General features: G+C 45.3%; 1 protein-coding gene across 2 annotated transcripts in view; it reads right to left on the minus strand.

The window, feature by feature from the left end:
- slc16a10 (solute carrier family 16 member 10) overlaps positions 1-19,181 on the minus strand; it is a 25,507-nt gene extending 6,326 nt beyond the window's left edge. Inside the window, exons 1-4 of one of the 2 annotated variants that reach the window (XM_087297536.1) lie at positions 19,062-19,177; positions 18,763-19,012; positions 5,295-5,439; positions 4,530-4,959 (exon numbers count right to left, since the gene is read on the minus strand). In XM_087297536.1, coding sequence (XP_087153662.1) covers positions 4,530-4,959; positions 5,295-5,439; positions 18,763-18,886 — 699 coding nt within the window. In that variant the 5' untranslated portion in view covers positions 18,887-19,012; positions 19,062-19,177. 2 annotated transcript variants of the gene reach the window in all.
- Between the last annotated feature and the right edge of the window lie 1,211 nt (positions 19,182-20,392).

Below are 20,392 nucleotides of genomic sequence, written 5' to 3' on the forward strand. Positions count from 1 at the left end.
TGATCAAACTGTGCAGTGATCAGCAATATTATAGATCACACCACTAAACTCATGAAGTATGCGTACACCGTCACTCCTTATCTCTGCCCACTTGACAAACAAGAGCAAAGAGCGACGCCTCGTAACTAGAATAGACCATACCAGGAGAAACCACAGAGCCAGAGGATGGCGGGAGGCGAGTGTGGGATACAGGAGACTCCTGGGAAAACAGGTATGAGTGAGACACAGAGATGTTTTGAGCTGATCAGGCTGAACCTGTGCGTCAACAACACTGTCAGAGAGCGATCACACTGAGACGGCTCCTGCGGGAGGTCAGAGGGCAACGGCTGCTGATGGAGATCCTGGAAAACAGGACTCCTGCCCGCCTGCCTGGAGAGGGAGAGGACAGCTTCTGTGGGACACTCTCTGGCTCATCCATCAGGAGCGCACTGGAGATGCACGTGTTGAGGAAGACAGCAGAAGTTCCCAGGATCTGCAGATTGCAATGTCCTGAATTTTGCTTGCCAATCTGAAGCCAATTGCTTTTGTTTTTAGGTTCAATTAAAATTTTCCTTAACCAGCGCAGAGCCCGGAGGAGCAGAGAGAGAGCTCCGACCTGCCCAGAAGAAGAGTTTCACACAGCACCATCTCTGCCGGACACATCAACAAACATCTACAGGGTCATCACCGGTGTGTGTGTGTGTGTGTGCGTGTGTGTGTGTGTGTGTGTGTGTGTGTGTGTGTGTGTGTGCGTGTTAAGAATATACAGGAACTCACTTGGCATGAACAGGCAGGAAAAAGGGGCCCGTTACTCTAAACAGACACCTGAACCTGTTTCCTGCAGCCCAGCATGTGTGTGTGTGTGTGTGAGTGATTGTCATGAATGCGTGCACACACAGATACGTGTGACAGCTATTTGTCATGAGTGCACACACACAAACACAGACATGCACACACATACATCGACACAAATACAAAGACACACACGCGCACACGCGCACACACACACACACACACACACACACACACACACACACACACACACACACACACACACACACAGCAGCTCTAGAGGGTTCTGGGCGTTTGAATCCGCCTCCAAAACACACCAATCTGAAAGCTGAGAAAGGAGCGGCCCCCACACACACACACACACACACACACACACACACACACAGACACACACACACACACACAACCACAGTGTTTTACTGCTTAACAAATCCAGATGAACCCCAGGCAGGCAGGCAGGCTGGAGCTCATTAGAGGGATGTGGAGAGCTGGATGTGCACACGGAGGGTCTGATGAGGGTCTCGGACAGCTTTAGTCTCGCTGTATTGAACACACTGAACACTGCGTCTCTCTCAGCAGAGTGAGGTTTTGGATAAGACACATGAGGTTTTGTTGATATTGTGAAAGTGCCGGTCTGTGTGGAAATCAATGATCAGCAGCGGATGCCAGCAAGCACACACACACACACACACACACACACACACACACACACACACACACACACACACACACACACACACACTGTTTACATCAATGATGGATGATTTCAGGGTGTGTGCTCTATCCTGATCTCAGAATAAATGGATCAACAGATCCATATGCTGGAATAGTTGGCGGTTCATTCTGCTGTGGCGACCCCAGATTAATAAAGGGACTAAGCCGAAAAGAAAATGAATGAATAAACAGATCGGTGATGTCTGACACACACACACACACACACACACACACACACACACACACACACTCTCTGGAGTCAGTCTTTCAGACGTGGTGAGCAGAGTGGATGTGCTGGACAGTTAAGCGGCCTCAGCTGCAGGTGTGAAGCGCTGTTTATCAGGCTGATCTGCTCATTAAACACTGGAGTTTGGACTCTGACTGCTGAAAGTGCTCGTCTGCATTTCTCATATCTGCTGAGCTCAGCGTGTGGAGAAACGCCTGCTCATCACGACAACACACACTTCCTGCAGTCTCCTCACACACACACACCTCAGTGCACTTGTCGAGGAACACCATCATGACTGTCTCCACACACACTCAAAGGGACGGGTCCCCCAGCAGCGCTGTACTGTTCTACATCCCGCATGAGTGAGTGAACAGGACTCCTCCAGGGTGAACTACCCCTTGAGGTAAATGTGGTACACTTGATGTCCAGAACATGCTGTGCTGAGGTGTAGCTGTTGGCGTATCTCCTCTCCGGAGTGCAGTCCGCTTTGTAGCGTGTGATCAGCTCTGGCTAATAAAGCATGCTAACGGCGGACTGTGTCAACAATAACAGAGGAGCAGCAGGAACACGGCGCTCCTCAAACCTGTCCAGGCCAGATCCGCAGAACAGCCCGCACTCAGAGTGTTGGTGTTTTGACTGAAGTGTTTCACCTCGGCCACACGCTGACATGTGTGTTTGTCCACCGCCGACACACACTCGCTCAGAGATGGTCTGAAAGCGGAGCCGTCCGGCGGGACATCAGCTGACAGCACAAACAGCTCCTCTTCCCTCTGACCCGCGCTCCACAGATCCTGCAGAGACTGAGCTGGTGTTTGTGCAGAGCAGCGCCGGGTCAGATGGAGGACTCGAGTCTCTAGAGCGCACAGCGGGACACCGTCAACATCAGCACCTCTGCCTGCAGCAGACAAAACACACCGGCTAACCACTGCTAACCACTGGGCCACCGTGCCATACATCTAGGAAAGGAGGAGGAGGAGTAGAGGAAGAAGGGGATTCTTCAAAATGTAGATGGCTGTAATATGCAGCTCAGGGTATTTATAGTAGCTTAGGAATCGTGTGATTGGTCAATCATGAATTGGTTATGCAGGACCGGCTGTGATCAATCATGAGCATGTGATCCTCTCGAAATTACTTCATAAATAAACTTCATGCAGAGGTCCACCGCCTAAGAGGAGTCCAGAGAACACAGCCACTGTGAACTGTAGATCTGACCACAGCTGTTCCCAAGGGTTTGATTATTGCCAATTATTTACGATGTTTTCTTACAGGAACAAACATTTATAAAGTGACTGATGTGCATTAAGGCTATTTTCTTCTTTAAAGCAGGAATCTCATGCTAACGACAGTACAAAACAGTATTGCTGCCTCAGAATATCTCAGACATGAACCTCCATCTGTAAATATCACCATAGTTTTCTATAACTGCACTTTTTAACTTATTCCTGTATCCTGCACTTGCTGCTGTTGCACTGCTGGTTAGACCTAAACTGCATTTCGTTGCATTGTACTTGTACATGTGTAATGACAATAAAGTTGAATCTAATCTAATCTAATGTTCAGAGTCACACAGCACACAACAGCTCGATCTTCAATCGATTGGAGTTTGATCAACAGTGTTTTCACACTAGAAGCAGGTTTTATGTGGGAATGTGACTGATTTGCGGCTCCTCTATATCCCAGATCAGTTTAGTGAATCTTGACGCTCTGGCTGGGGGAGCGGGAGGCAGACCGTGTTGTCGCCAGGGCGGCCACAGACAACTTTGACACTCTCACCGCCTTCAGTGTGAACACACCGTTAGACTGTCTGTCCTGTTTCTAGTCAAAATATCAACAAACTCTTAAATCCAGAAGCATTTCTAGACAAGCAGAACATGTAGTGATGTGTTCAGAATTAATGAAGAGAGTTTTCCCTAAAATAAGCTGAATTATCTGCCAATGGCCTGAGGGAAATCTTGGGGTCATTTCATTGAGCTTTTATTATGGATTATATTATTATTATTATAATTATTATTATTATATTCTTATTATATTAATATTCTTATTATTTTATTATTATTATTTTTATATTATTATTATTATTATTATTATATTATTATTATTATATTATTATTATCATTATTATGTTATTATTATTATTATTATTATTATTTATTATTGTATATTGAGGAAGAAGGTGTGAGTGTGTCCTGATGTTTCAGTGTGGTTGAGAAACCTTTCTGACATGCCTGGATCATGCTTTTGGCCAATAATAGAAGTAAAAACATCTAAGCTCCATTCCAGTATACAGACATTCATTCATTCATTTTCTTGTCAGCTTAGTCCCTTTATTAATCAGGGGTCGCCACAGCGGAATGAACCACCAACTTATCCAGCAAGTTTTTACGCAGCGGATGCCCTTTCAGCCGCAACCCATCTCTGGGAAACATCCACACACACATTCACACACACACACATACACTACGGACAATTTAGCCTACCCAATTCACCTGTACCACATGTGTTTGGACTGTGGGAGAAACCGGAGAACCCGGAGGAAACCCACGCGAACGCAGGGAGAACATGCAAACTCCACACAGAAATGCCAACTAAGCCAAGGCTCGAACCAGCGACCTTCTTGCTGTGAGGCAACAGCACTACCTACTGCGCCACTGCGCCGCCCCTATACAGATATTCATCAGACTAATTTTAGATGATGTTAATAGTTTGTTAAACTGGTAATAGTGGCTAAACTACCTGTCTGATCAGCTCTAGCAGAAGCAAATCTTCATATTGCCTGTCTGTCTTGTTTAAGATGTCAGGCGGTCTGAGCACTCACCAGATGAACGTAAGGCACAAAGTACCCGTAGAGGGCCGCCGGGATGCCGAAGGCCCATATGCGGTAGCCCAGAGACTTCCAGATGTTGACGTTGAAGATCCTGCTGAGCGGAGGGCAGCGGCTGCCGGGTTTGCTGCTGCTGACGGGTTTGGGCAGCAGGGGTTTGTAGGTGAGTCCGGCCAGCATGAGGATGAACATGAAGATGGCCAGCACCCGCAGCGTGTGGTACAGCCCCACGCTCTTCAGCAGGCCCGACAGCATGTACGGGAGCGTGATGGTGAACACGCTGCTGCCCGCCGTCACGATGCCGTTCACCAGACCCAGCCTGCGCTTGAAGTAGTGGCCCAGGATCACCAGACTCGGCTGATACGCAAAACTGCAGCCACACGCGAACACTATCCCGTAGGTGAAGTACATCGGGCCCAGAGACCTGCACACACAACAATGCTGCTTCAAGAGTTCACCCTCAGCTGAGGAAGAGGCGATGAGAGACGAGAGAAAACACGAGATTTAAGCAGACCAGACAAAATGAGATGAGAAATACGAGACAGAGACGAGACGAGGTAAAGAAGACAAGACGGGGAAACACAAGACAAGTCTAGAGAAGACAAGAGGAGGAAAGATGAGACAAATGAAAGCAGACGAGATGAGACACAAACAGAACAGAAGAGACGCTAATATACACCATGAGATGAGATGATGTGTGTATGAGGGCTGGTGTGTCAGCGTCAGCGTTGGTCTGCAGGTGGAGTAAGCTGTACTCACGTGACGAATGAACTGGCCAGCAGCCCCACACAGCCCACTGCAGCTCCCCCCACAGCCGTGATCCGACAGCCCAGCAGATCCGTGAACACGCTGACGATTGGAGAGCAGAAGAAGATCATGCCCATCGACAGAGAGCCCACCCATGCTGCACACACACACACACACACACACACACACACACACACACACACACACACACACAAGAGAAACAGACAGTGTTTATTCACTCATTATTTTCTTTTCAGCTTAGTCCCTTTATTAATCAGGGGTCACCACAGTGGAATGAACCACCAACTATTCCAGCATATGTTTTACACAGTAGATGCCCTTCCAGCTGCAACCCAGCACTGGGAAACACCCATACACACTCATAGACTGTGGTCAGTGTAGTTGATCAGTTCCCCTATAGCGCATGTGTTTGGACTGTGGGGGAAACCGGAGCACATCCACTGGCGTATGGACACCCCTGATGGAGGCTGTCGCAGGTCATGCTGAAGCGCATCCATAATCCACACAGAGGTTTCTGGCTTTGATAAAGGCAAGGCGCAGCAGTGGAGTGGTCTTTCCCCTTGTCATTGTGGATGTTTCAGTGTGTAAACTTTAGGAAAATACTGAACTGAATCCACTGAGTGCTGTGAACACTATGCGGGCGCAGTGTATTTTGGCCTTCATACAGCAGTTTCACACGGGAAGTAAGAGCGATCATGTGATGGTCATGTGTTGGTTATTAGACACACACACTTCCTTAAAGAACACCACACACACAACACACTCATCCTGCTGCTTCACCAGAACTGAGGCAGAACAGAAGCTCAACTTACATGATGTTCAACACAATGTGCATTCATGAGGAGATGATGAAAATACACCAACAAAACACACACACACACACACACACACACAGTCTCCGATCTAGAGCGAGTGAGGTGAGGCCAGAACAGTAACATTACTGAATATTAACTGTCTTGTTCAGAACTGAGTGTGAGAGCTGTAAAGTCAGAATGAAATCTAAATGTACTCTTCTTATTTTTATATGCCCACAGCTCTCTAAATAAATATATGCTTGTTATAATTGATGTGTCTGTGCACTCCAATATTTAGTACAAATTTATTTGCCATCAGAATCTTTAAATGATTATAACATTCTCCCCCTCAAAACAACTGCTCTTCACCTCTGGTCACATTAATTGCCTTCAAGGCGGAGTTATCAGTCCTATAGGGAGGAGCTATCAGTCATTTAGAGTGGAGCTATCAGTCCTTTAGGGCGGAGCTATCAGTCCTTTAGGGTGGAGCTATCAGTCATTTAGGTTGGAGCTATTAGTTATTAAAGGTGGAGCTATCAGTCATTTAAGGTGGAGCTATCAGTTATTTAAGGTGGAGCTATCAGTCATTTAAGGTGGAGCTATCAGTCATTTAAGGTGGAGCTATCAGTCATTTAAGGTGGAGCTATCAGTTATTTAAGGTGGAGCTATCAGTCATTTAAGGTGGAGCTATCAGTCATTTAAGGTGGAGCTATCAGTCATTAAAGGTGGAGCTATCAGTCATTTAAGGTGGAGCTATCAGTCATTTAAGGTGGAGCTATCAGTCATTTAAGGTGGAGCTATCAGTTATTTAAGGTGGAGCTATCAGTTATTTAAGGTGGAGCTATCAGTTATTTAAGGTGGAGCTATCAGTCATTTAGGGTGGAGCTATCAGTTATTTAAGGTGGAGCTATCAGTCATTTAAGGTGGAGCTATCAGTCATTTAAGGTGGAGCTATCAGTCATTTAAGGTGGAGCTATAAGTTATTTAAGGTGGAGCTATCAGTTATTTAAGGTGGAGCTATCAGTCACTTAGGGTGGAGCTATCAGTTATTTAAGGTGGAGCTATCAGTCATTTAAGGTGGAGCTATCAGTCATTTAAGGTGGAACTATCAGTCATTTAAGGTGGAGATCCAGCCGGTTCCCAGAGAACAGGCTCATGCACCGTCCTACATTTATTTATTTACGTCAGGACAGTTTCGAGAGGATGTACGTCTCGGTAAGAGGAAAAACACAATCTGAACATTCATTTCCTGCTGACTTTAAAGGAATAATGGAAATATATTCTGCTGAATGTACAGTTTAAATGAAGACGTCTGGATAACAGAGTAGCCAGAAGCCTGATCTCCTGATTTAACCTGTAACCTTTGCCTAACTAGTCCAGCTCACTAACCATTAGGCCTCTGTCTGAGCTGAGGTCTGTCATCAGACTGATTCGCTTAAATGACTCCATGACTGACTCACAAAAGCCTTCAGTGGTGGAGTTAGACCAGAGGAAATGTAGGCCACCTCAGGGAAAAACGTGTGTGTGTGTGTGTGTGTGTGTGTGTGTGTGTGTGTGGTGATGGAAAGCTGCTCCTCAGTGATGTTCAGTGTCGTGTCTCTCTGTCTCCTCTGTCTGATTTATCTTCTCCTCTTCCTGAGTGAAGACTTCCTGCAAACATGCAGCACTTCCCCAACACTTGAGTGTGTGAGGCGCGGGAGCGAGCGCAGTGATCTGTGTGTCCTGTGTGTCGGGGTCATCAGAGACACTCCCTGATAAAGGCAGATATTAACCTGGACAGGGTTAACCACAGCCTCTGCATTCACAGCTATTAATGATCATCATCTACACCATCACCCTCGCTGATAAGACGGAGCACGCTATCCTCAAGTCCACAGAGTGCTCGTGTCTCCGATATTCACCTGATAGTGTAGTTAGAGGACAAAGTGCTTCAGCAATATAAAGTCTAGTCTACTTTCTCACAGGGTTTTGTTTCATCACGGTCTTGAGTTTCTCTGAACGATATAAAAACTAAATGTATTTTAACAATAATAGCGGCGATTACAGCTCTGTGATGCGTCTCCTGTAGTGTTTCAGAATGTCTGTGCTGCCCTCTTCATTTCTCCTCAGTGTTTGATGATCTAACTCTGCTATTGTGGCATGACTATAAAGAGACTGTGAATGAGCACACAGAACACCACTGTCTCTCATTAAAACAGCTAAGGACACATCGTGTTGGACAAGCGTTTAATTACCAGAGCTGGATCTGCATCTGCTGTTATTTGCAGTTGGGTTTTAACCAGTTTTGATCTGTGTTGTATTGCAGTAAAGCACTGTGTGACGTCTTCTCTGTGAAAGGTGCTGTAGAAATCCATCTTGCTAACTTGGTGTTAGTGAGAGTCATTAACTCATCCTCTTTAAGTCCTGGCCACTATAAATATCCCCCTGATGGAGGACTCTGGCCATGGTGCTGCGTCTCATGTTTGTATTTGAGCATCGCTCCACAAGTGATTTGAAGATGGTGCTGGAGGTAAAAATAGCAGAGGGTTTAAGACTCCTCTGAGGAACATGTAGTGGATGCACACTACAGTCCTGTGGACGTGTCTGGAGACTGTGAATTATGTAGCCGGAGGTACGTATGGCTGCATTTCATTTTTTTAAACGAACACTACAGGGCGGTATGACGGCGTTCCTTTGGCGTTTACCGGCTGACCGCTTACCTCCATGTGGAGGGCTTTCCCACTGCAACCAGTTTGTCCAGTTAGCTCATCGTGTTTGTTGGTGGACTTGAGGCGCAGAGAGGAGTTGACCACGACGACAACCGGGGAAGAGCGGTTTCACAAATCAGATTTGGAATGGACATTAGACAGCAGACGCAGGGTGAGAGCAGCTTTAACACAAGCCCGTCCGCTTTATGAGGCTCAGTGGGGCTTCAGGGCTTCATCCGCTGACCCACAGCCGTTCCTGAAGATCACAGACGGCTTTATGGCCGCGGCTGAGGCTCTGCTCGTTTCCTGAGCTCATTAGCGGACGCTTCGCTCCTGCTCTGTCCTCGGGATGACTTTGCAGAACTCGCCTGAACATGTGCTGTGCATCTGCATGGCTTTATGGAGGACTGTGCTGGAAGACGCACACAGCTGGCAAGCATTACGGGTCATTTCAGAGCTAGAGGGTCTGGCGCTGGCTGAATGAAGAGAGGCCGGTACACAGTCCTGCTCAGAGGTTTAGAGTTTAGAACTTCTGGGATCTGGCACTGAGACGAGTCTTCCTAAAACATGAGAGTGACCCTGACCCTGCTTTTGAAAAGTGATATGTTTTCTCTTTATATCTCACATGTACTAGTTGAAGGTGTTTTTGTTGAAGGTTTTTGACATCACAGAGTGGCAATCACTGTACCCAGGACTGTGAAGCTGCAATGCACCGGTGTGATGTTATACTGACGTGAATCAGGCCAGAACACAGCTGTTCAGAGTTTCCAGGAAGCTGAATGAGTTTACTCCAGCTGGTAAACGTGACTCTGTGATTGGTGGATGTGGCTCTGAGGCTCCGCCCTCTTCAATGTAGAAACGGGCTCCAGTTTGTTTCTTCTGTTCAGTCCATCGAGGTCAGACTTGAGCAATAGCAAACACTGGAGGTCTGATTTATGGGAAGTTCACCTCTAACTGAAAGTGACGCTGCCTTTATTATTTAGCAGTGTTATCATGTCTGCATGGCTCTGATCAGATGCTTCTTATACTGGTATTCTCTCTTTAATCTGTCTGGTTTGTTCGTTATTGAGAGGAATGAGCGCAGCACATATGTACACTGCAATGCTTTTCTTAGACCAAATACCTATCAATACGCATTTTCCAGACGAGCACAATGTAAAGGCTAGTCTTCAGAAAGGTTTGGATGTATATTCATCTACACGTGTCTCTCAGCAGTGTCTGGAGTACAGCCTGAAGACACATCACCAGCTGCACGAATGAAACCCTCCGCTCCTCAGATGTTGGCGGTGAGACAGAACTGGTTTATTGAGAGCTTTGCAACTTCTAGAGATGGTTGGAATGTTGGTGGTTAGAAAATCTGGCTCTGCTAGTTTTTTTCATTTAAAAAGAAAATCCCTGGAGAAAATGTGGAGAACAGCTCTACTCCAGCTCACGCTGCAGGTCAACCGTGCCAATATACACGCATTTACCACTTCAGCAGCACAATTAACCCATTCAGCTGGATTCAAAACTCTGTCTGGTATTGATCCCAGGTTCAATCCTAAGTCGGGATGAAATGAAAATGTACTTTTATTTTCATTTGTAGCAGTGCTCGTTATAAACGATGTGTCTGTGCACTTCATCATTCAGTGAAAATTACTTTACCCTCAAAATCTTTATTCAAACATCAGAACCTTCCCCGCCCCCTCGAAATGACTTTTCTGCACTTCTGGTCACATGGAATGCCTTTAGGGCGGAGCTATTAATCATTTAAGGTGGGGCTATGGGGTTCTGTCTTGTTTCATCCATTCGTCTTCTTTCATTTTGTTATTCAATCCAATCCAATCCAATGGGTTCCCAAAGCACAAAATCATGCACTACCCTAATTTTTTCTCATCTCATATTGACACCCATATTGAGTGTGTGACAGTCACGACAGGAGAAATGAACCATCTTTACTTTCATGGTGCCTTTAAACTGGATGTGTGCTGAAAGGCTGCTCTACTACAGCAGTCAGCATCTGAAGAGGATCAACACCTTTCACCAAAGTTTTGCTAAAACTCTTCAGCAGCACCCGTTCTTGTCTAAGGACAATTTTGAAAGTTTTTGACCCACTTCTTGACCCAGAAATAGAAACTACATCAGAAGGCAGATGAGCAGGAATACCTGCAATACTGAGCCTCATCCAGGCCTGACTTGGCCAATTCCTGCACAGCCAGACAGGCTGGAACGTGTTTCTAGGACCACACTGCCAGGACCCTATTGTTCACGACAGAATATTTGAGGTTAACTCTTTACCTTCCACATTCATACTTCACTGTGTGTTTTGACTTTTGAAGTTTTGAAGTTTGCCAGGTTTCCTGTGAGAATTGGGTTTAGGGGTCTGGACATATAATAACCCACACTTTCCCGATGTTACTGTGCTTGTGTGTTTTCTCTATCGGTGTTGGTCCAGCAGGACACCAGTCAGGTCTACTTTCCCACAGAGGGCTGTTGATATAGGCTGATGATGCCATTCCTCAGTGATTGGTGCTCGCTGTTTGCCAGAGCTGTTTATCTGGCAGGAACCTTCACCTACAGCGCGTGTCAACACAGATCAAACGCCGTGTTGACGATTAACTCGCATGTGCAGCGATGCACGTGTCTCTATCACTGACTCCACCTGACGATAAAGCCAAGGCCAGTGACGGACCAGTGTTTACATGGAGGAGGAAAGAGTCTCTCCGTACACCAGCACGTGACATTGATGAGGAGATCTGGAAAATCACCACAGATGACCAATAGCTGCCTCATATATGGGAGGCCTGACCGACACACTGTGCTTTTCTGTTTGTGAGAGATCAGCATCCACACACAACCCACACTGACTGACCCAGCAATAATGAGACGAGTGGACCATAAGCTTATATAGTGCGCTGTGATGGAATAATCTGTGCAGTTTCTGTTGTAGTTTTGCAGTGTCAGCGGGAATATTTACGACTGTGTGACCTGAATCATCACACACTTGTTAAAACTTGTCTGAAATAAATCTGAAACTAAACTCATCACACACAATCAAAACACTGCAGACTTATCCTGAATCGCATCAAAATATGTCCTTGTACTTGGATTATTCTGTTTTAGCATCAACTGTGAAAGTAATAACATTTATCTGTGAACACTTATAGATGGGTAATCTACGACTAGCTGAGAATCCAGCAGAACTCATTTAGTTCAGCTCAGACAAAAGGGATTTGTTGATAAATATGTAAACCCGGTTGTGTATTAAACCACATTAGCTTCATTATTACACCATGGCCTGAATTAATGAATGATGCAGCATGCTATAACAGCCATATTTTCAATCTTAAAAGGAGTTTTTGTTCTAATCATCTAACCGAAATGAAAGGTTTACATGCAATTCAAATGCATATATCTTAAATACAAGACTAAATAGAGCTAAATAGAGCTGGACGATGCTGATGGGGTTTAAGATTGATGATTCGGGTCTGAAACGAGACTAATTGAGGACTGGTTGTGTTTCTGCTGTAGCGTCTGATCTCCTCAGATAATGAGTGTGGTCTGTAGAGGCGTCTGGTCAGGTCAGATACCGCTGGAGCAGAGCCAAACACAGGTCTTCAGAGGGGCTTGAGCTGAAACCCTTTCCCCGCTTTATTATTGATCATGTTTTAATGACAAATAACACAAAATAACAGTCTCCAGAGCGTTATATTTATAATGGTATTTAGATGATAAATACACTGTTTCTGGGCTTCTTTAAATATAATTCAGTCTTCAGTGAACCCTGTTGCTTGAAGATGTTTATGGTTCTCTGTGATATCCAACACTGACATGTATCAGGGTCTCCTGAAGGTGCAGCAGGGTGGTCATTTGGTCATCAACCTCTGTCCAAATTCTGAACATTTCTGAAATGCCTGATTTTGAGATGTTCCTTTACCCAGCTGAGGAGAATCCCTTTGTGTTAAACTCAAGTGAAGTTATGGACAGGCTTGTATGCAGATGTGCAGTTTGTTCTTCATTGAACTGGTGGCCTTTATAGACATGTAGTATTCTAGCATGTAGAGAACAGGCTTTGTTTGTTGTGTTTGTTCCTATTCAATCAAGAAGATATGTATTTGCCCTTGAAAGACATTCAACTTCTGTTCACTTCTAGCAATGATAAGAGAAACCATGTGATTAGATGACGGCTCCCAGTGGTATGGTGTAAATAGAGAATAGTAGGGGACCTAGAACAGATCCCTGAGGTACTCCAGTGGCCAGCTGATGAGCTTCAGATACCTCTCCTCTCCGGGCAACCCTGAATGATCTGCCAGTGAGATAAGACTCCAACCATCATTACTGTATCAAATGATGAAGAGGAGGAGCTGCTCAAAATGGGAGGGGCATGAAGGGGACAAGCTTATGATGAAGAGGAGGAGCTGCTGTTGATGAATGGGAGGAGCTTCTGTAGAGGGTGAAGAGGCAGAGATGAAGGGGAGGAGCTGTACTGTCTACTTCATTTCACTTTTATAAAAGCGAGGGTTCGCAACATGGTGGCACAGTGGGTAGTGCTGTCGCCTCACAGCAAGAAGGTCTCAGGTTCGAGTCAGTGTGTGTTTCTGTGTGGAGTTTGCATGTTCTCCCCGTGTTGGTGTGGGTTTCCTCCGGGTGCTCCGGTTTCCCCCACAGTCCAAACACATGCGCTATAGGGGAACTGATCAACTAAATGAGTGTGTGTGTGTGTGTGTGTGTGAATAAGTGAGTATGGGTGTTTCCAAGTGCTGTGTTGCAGCTGGAAGGGCATCTGCTGCATAATAACATGTGCTGGAATAGTTGGTGGTTCGTTCCTCTGTGGCGACCCCTGATTAATGAAGGAAAACTAAGCAGAAAATGAAATAAATGAATGAATGAAACGTAAGGGTTTATTTTTCGATTGTTGAATGTTCAGATCTTACAGAGCAGATTACGCTGCCTGATGATGGAGGATGTGGTTGTAGTCTTGACAGCTATTTGATAGTTTGGTCATTTGTTTCACTAATCTGGCATCTCTGGTTAGTTAAGAAATGAATGTTCCGTGTGGGACGACGCTAAACTCAAGCACAGCAGTTGAGTGTATTAGTGCAGAGTGTGTGTAGTGTGTCATTTGGGACGCAACATGAGACTGACAAGAGGAAGAGCTTCTCTGTTCATCACAGCTCTTATCTGCCTCTGAGGCCGCGGGACGAGCCGTGTGTCTTTATCAGCACATGAACACAACTGTGCCGATAACACACACACGGAGAGAGAGTTCAGCTGCATACACAAACAGAACTCACAGATTATCTGCATCAGACGTGAGCACGCTGACAATAATGAAGCACACGTTACAGAGGAACACTTGTCTTTCCACATCAGTGTTGAGTTCAGCTAAAAACAGCAAGTGAGATGTGTTTAATATTAGCACTCAATACAAGCTTAACAACTGAACATGTACGTGTGTTGTCCTGCACACACTGTAAACCCTAATAGTGGACTTTACTAGAAAATTTGACAGGGCAGAGTAGCCCCTCCCCTTTTCAAAACAGCCAATAGCGTGTTGCTTTTATCGCAGCTCTGTCAGCGAGAGTGGTCGGGCTGAAGCGTATCAAATGAAAAGCCAATGAGAAGAAGGGGGCGGGGCATATCAGACACTAGAGAGCATTTGATTGGTCAGAAGATTTGAAGAGAAACTGAACTATAAGGCGACGGCAATGAAATTGTTGATATATTTAAGCGGAAGTGACAAACTTTGGATATTTACGTCAGGTTTATATCCTCTAAATGTGCATTTTGTCACTGCTTTAGAGACACATTAGCTCATAGATTAAGACTAACACCTAAAACACTTGATTTAGATTTCACAGGACCTGTAGGTGACTGAAGTAAAGTCTAATATTCTGCTTAACCTGTTATCACACTGTAATAAGACATCTGCTGTGCTGTTCACTTCAATCTTTCAGCTAAAGTAAACCATTAAAACACATTCATGCTGCATTTTGTAATCAAAACCTACGAAGCTGAAAGCCAAGTGCTGCAAAGTAAGATGACTCGACAAAGTAACTTGTTTGCAAACAATGTTGAGTCTGTACATGAGTCCAGGATCAGAGAGAATCGAAACACTGGCCAAGACAAACATGCTGAGTCCTGGATCAACACACACACACTGATCTGAGGTCAGCACAGCTCATCATCACGCTCTCAATGCTTACTAAAGGGTTATGAGTGCTTCCTATGCAGCTTCAGGGTCTATGAGAGGCTGGTGTGTGGTTATAAAGGTTGCTGTAGTAAGTTTACATCAGGTTGAGTATCTTGATCTATGATCTTGATCTACTCCAGCTTTTTGTCAATACACACAGCAGAAGATCAGCTTGTATATTAAATGTAGCAGATGAATGTGGTGTATGTGGCTATCCGGACAGGTTTGTGAATGAATCAGCAGCTGAGTGTTTGTGGTTTACATGAGTTTGTGGTTTAAGCTGTGTGTGTTTGTGATTGACATGAGTGTGCTCTGCTGTGCTGTATGAATGTACGAGTGCTGAACAACACACTGAGGTACCCAAACATACACGACTCTGTTCTGCATTAAAGTGCAGTGAAGCACAGAGCAAAAGCAGAGTGAGAACACATGAAGCCGCTCTGCCCAGACAGCAGATGAGAGACCTCTGACCCTCGCTGGCACCAACATGTGAGTGTGGTGGGAAAAACTTCTGCTATATCGTTCATAAGGTGTGTTCGATTTTTTATTTACATTTTTTTTAGCTTTTTAGGAAAACAGTATCGCCAGCAGAAAAAATACGAAAAGTGTGACATGTTTACTGCTCCAAAATATTTTAAATGTTTTAATATAAAATAAAATATAATGTGTTTAAAGGGGCAAAAAGTTGTGCACTGAAATATGCTGTTCTGGGTCTTAAATAGTTTTAAACAGGTCATCATTATCACTAATTCTCCATGTAAAGTTATAGCCAATCAGTACAACCAACAAATCCATCAAAAAAACGCTTAACAAAATGAACATTTATTAACTATTTAGCAGTTTGCTTTAATATTTCCTCTTTTTATGCATAAATTTATGTTGAGCATAAATGCTGTTTATTAAAGCTTTTTAATACTGTTTATGCTACATTGCATTTGTGAAAAATATTTAGTTTTGATTTGATTTTCAGAAGACTTCTAGATTAGCATCTCATTGTCAATTAAATAAATGACACCAAAATACAGTTCTTTATATATAGCATTTTAAAATAATCTAGAAGGTTAAGGTGTAGATACCCTCAAAATAAATATTAACTTGATTTAGACCTCAGCATTCTGAAAATATTGTATTGCACATTAGGAAACAAAAGTATATTTTAAAAAATGTAACTTACTTTGTGCATACATTTGTTTATTATAGCTTATAAAACTCATCTTTTTAGAGGAAGGTTGTGCTAGTAAAATATATGTATATAACTAGTTTTTGCTTGTTTTGACACATTATTTAAAATATGTGGCTGAGAAACAACTTAATTTTAATTGGGCAAATAAAGAAATCAACTGTATATTACAGAACATTATGAGCATTTTGCCCTGTGATAGTCTGAAATGTCATTGATAATGGTCTTAAAAAGGTCTTAAATTTGATGTAATGAAACCTGCAGAAACCCTGTTTTTACTCAGACACTTAAAAAGAATATATTGTAGAGCAGAAATCACAACACTGTCAAACCAGGATATTTTCAACCAAGATTATCACACCGTCAGAATCTTATACCGGCCCATGCCTAGTGTGATCCAGGTATTCAGTATAGCAATACCAGTCAATTTTGACCATGTGGGGACATTTTGTTGGTCCTCATGAAGAAGCGGGCTCATAATAAGGAAAAGTGTTTGGTTTAGAGGTAGAGTTTTGGGGAGGGGAGCGCATATAAAGCCTGTACAATAGAAACACCATTATGGGAAACACCCAGGGGCCGTTCTAGACCCCTTATAGCTCCACCATCAACTAAAACACTGTCAACGTGTTTAGGAATTGAACAAAACCTTTAAAAGAATAAAGATCATAGTCAGATCAGATGCTTTGAGAACAGTTTTAGTTGGCGTAGACTGAACTCTGACCTTCACTGGCAATGATTTGCAGAACATGAGCGCTGCACGCTGTGACGCTAACATGCTGTAAATGTTAAATGTTCATGTCGTTATAATCATTCGCTGTTCATTTATATTTAGATTATAATATAAAGTTTGTACACTTTAACAGCAAGAGTGAGTGAGGGGCCGCTCGAGGATAAAGTACTAGAAACAGCAATGCAAGTCCCCATTAAACATGAAAACCCAACTCTCTCTGTGTGTGTGAGAGAGAGAGAGAGTATCTGGTGTGTGTGAGAAAGATAGAGTGTGTGTGTGTGTGTGCGTGGGACGAGTGACAGCTGGACCTGATGATGCAATGGACACCGAGCATGACGGAGGAGAAGCTTCATGTGCCTGTGGGTCCGCTACACACACTGCAGCATTAGAGCCACGGCTACAGCGACACCACTGTTGTGTTAATGACTTCACACACTTCTGCTCCTACAGTCAGCCTGATTACAATCACAATGTCCAGCTCACAGCAGGATTCACTCTCAGTTTCTGTCTGTGTGTGTGTGTGTGTGTGTGTGTGTGTGTGTGTGTGTGTGTGTGTGTGTGTGTGTGTGTGTGTGTGTGTGTGTGTGAGTGTGTGAGAGTGAGTGTGTGTTTGGTCTGCAGTGTCGTCAGCTCATCAGTGTTCAGATGTAGATCATCTGACGCCACAGACCTGCAGTAAACACACACTGACGTCTGTATATGTGCAGACGTTCACACACACAATAACAGCAGCGCTTTAAAGCACCGCTGACCCACACATGAACACACACTCTCTCCACTTCTGCTCAGAGGAATCAAGCAGAAATGCAGCGTTTCAGCCCAGTAATGAGTGAAAGGTCTGGTTTGGAGTGATTTTGACAGTGTTTTCAGCCTGACGAGTGTGTGTGAGTGAGTGATTTATGGCAGAATGAATGACTGATGGGAACTCTGCTGTGACTTCAGGATGTCTGTCGTGATCTGAACACTCGTCTTCATCAGAGATGTAGAACAGACTCATCTGCTGCAGTCGCCTCATGCTGATAAATGAACAGCAGACAGACAGAGACATCTTGAAGACTGACTGGTCTAAACAGTTGCTCAAAACATGAGTGTGTGTGTGTGTGTGTGTGTGTGTTTAGTCAGAGTTCATATAATAACACACACACACACACACACACACACACACACATATGAACTGAGCTATCCTCACTCACTCACTCTCCTTCACCAGCGCTCTCCACAGCTCCAGCGCTGTCTCTTGTTGAATTGAGAAGCTTTAATGTTGAAGGTTTCCACTCATGGGTTTATTTCTGTCGACTAAACAATGACTGGACGGTTTTTGTTCCCTATACTGCTTTGCTGCTTATCTAAGAAGCCTGTAATATGAGGATTTCTGGAGATCGTCCTGCTGACACAGGAGCTGTTTAAGGGATAGTTCCCTCATGACAGCTGTTTTAAACCTCTCTGAGTCTCTTTCTTCTGTTAAACACTAAGGACGGTGTTGTGAATGATGTTAGAAACCACTGAAGTGCATTTTTCCTACTACAGAGTCGATGGTTACAGGTTTTAAACATTCTTCAAACTATCTGCTTCAGTGTTCAACAGGAGAAAGAAACTCGTGAAGGTTTATATCCACTTGAGGGAGGGTGAACAGTGTGTACATGCTCATTTTGGGGGTGAACTGTGCCTTTAACACACACATACTGTATGTGTCCCTGCTGTGTGTTTTTGTAATCAGTGTGTGTGTGTGTGTGTGTGTGTGTGTGTGTGTGTGTTTCCTGCTCTGACTGAACTGACTGTCTCCAACACTGAACTCTCTCACTGTGAGTGTTTGTGTTGAGCCCTAACACACACATGTCTCGAGTTCTCCTCGGTGCTCGCACACGTGGAGCGCGACAGCAGCGGAAGTGCCTTTACCTGTTTTGAAGCGCAGGTCGGCGTCGTGCTCGGAGCCGAACTCATTTAGCAGGTACACGAACATGATGCCGAAGGCGTTCTGGATGCCGAACACCGAGCCGTTACACCACATGGAGGCCAGCATCACCACCCACCCCCAGCCGCCCTCGGGGGGCTCGAACTCCTCCGGTGACTTCTGCTCGCTCGCTTTAGTGCAGCCGTTCTCCTGCTTTAGCTCCAGCTCCGGCTCTGACTCTGGCTCCTGCGTGGGCTCCGGCTCCGGCGTGGGCTCCGGCGTGGGCTCCTGCGTGGGCTCCGGCTCCGGCGTGGGCTCCTGCTCCAGCGTGGGCTCCGGCTCCGTCATGGTCTCCAACACTGTGGCGAGCTGCTGCTCACTGACACACACACACACACACAAACTCAACTCACTGACTCTGAGCAGATGCTGCTGCAATAAACCTATAAATATACAGCCGAGCGGAGGGGCGGGGCCACAGACCCACCCGCGCGCACCACACGAGCCGCCTCCTCCTGGAAAACTAACATACTGTACGGGCACGAGCCTACTGTAAGCGCGGCACATCTGCACTCGAGCACGAGCCCACATCTGCGCTCGTGCCAGCCTACAGTATGCGTGACATGTCTGTGCAGGAGAAGCATACGGTCTGCCGTCTGCGCGAGCTTCTTTTGTAGAACTGTGCACATCTGCACTCGAGCACGAGCATACTGTAGATCCGACACATTTACAGTCGAGCACGAGCTGTAGCCTGCCTACGCTGTACTCGTGACACATCTGCACTGATGCACGCGCCTGCTGTGGCATACATCCGCAATTGTGCACGAGCCTAAACTGCACGCGCAACACATCTGCACATCTGCACAGCCTTGCTGAACATCTGCACTCGTGCCCGAGCCTCTGTTTGCAGTGCTGAACATCTGCACTCGTGCACGAGCCTCTGTTTGCAGAGCTGAACATCTGCACTCGTGCACGAGCCTGCCTCTGCAGAGCTCACACACACACACACACACACACACACACACACACAGGCTCTTTTCCTTTTTTCCTCTTCTCTTCTTCCTCCTCTGCTCGTGCTCGCGCTCTGTAGCCCAGAGGCTCTTCTCAATGTCTCTCCGCACAGTCAATAATACAGCAGGACGCGCCTCCCTATAACATGTTCCCTGAATGCTACTGTATGTTGGTTATCCGGGATTGTTGTCGTCATGGAAGAGTAGACAGATCTGGTTATTCTGTAATCTTCTCCCAGCATCTCCAGTGATTAACTGGACCTCAGGAATCAGCACACATGAGCTCAGTTCTGCGACTCCAGTCAGTGTTTTCACTTTTCAGTTTAGTCCCTTTATTAATCAGGGCTCACCACAGTGGAATGAACCGCTAACTATTCCAGCATATGTTTTACACAGTGGATGCCCTTCCAGCTGCAACCCATCATTGGGAAACACCAATACACACACACACGCGCACACACACACTCATACACTACGGCCAGTTTAGTGCAGTTCCCCTATAGCGCATGTGTTTGGACTGTGGGGGAAGCACCCGGAGGAAACCCCCGCCAACACGAGGAGAACATGCAAACTCCACACAGACTCACCAACTGACCCAGCCGGGACTCAAAACAGCGAACTTCTT

Source organism: Danio rerio, chromosome 20, assembly GCF_052040795.2.
Source record: "Danio rerio strain M-AB ecotype USA chromosome 20, GRCz13ab, whole genome shotgun sequence".
Taxonomy (NCBI): Eukaryota; Metazoa; Chordata; class Actinopteri; order Cypriniformes; family Danionidae; genus Danio; species Danio rerio.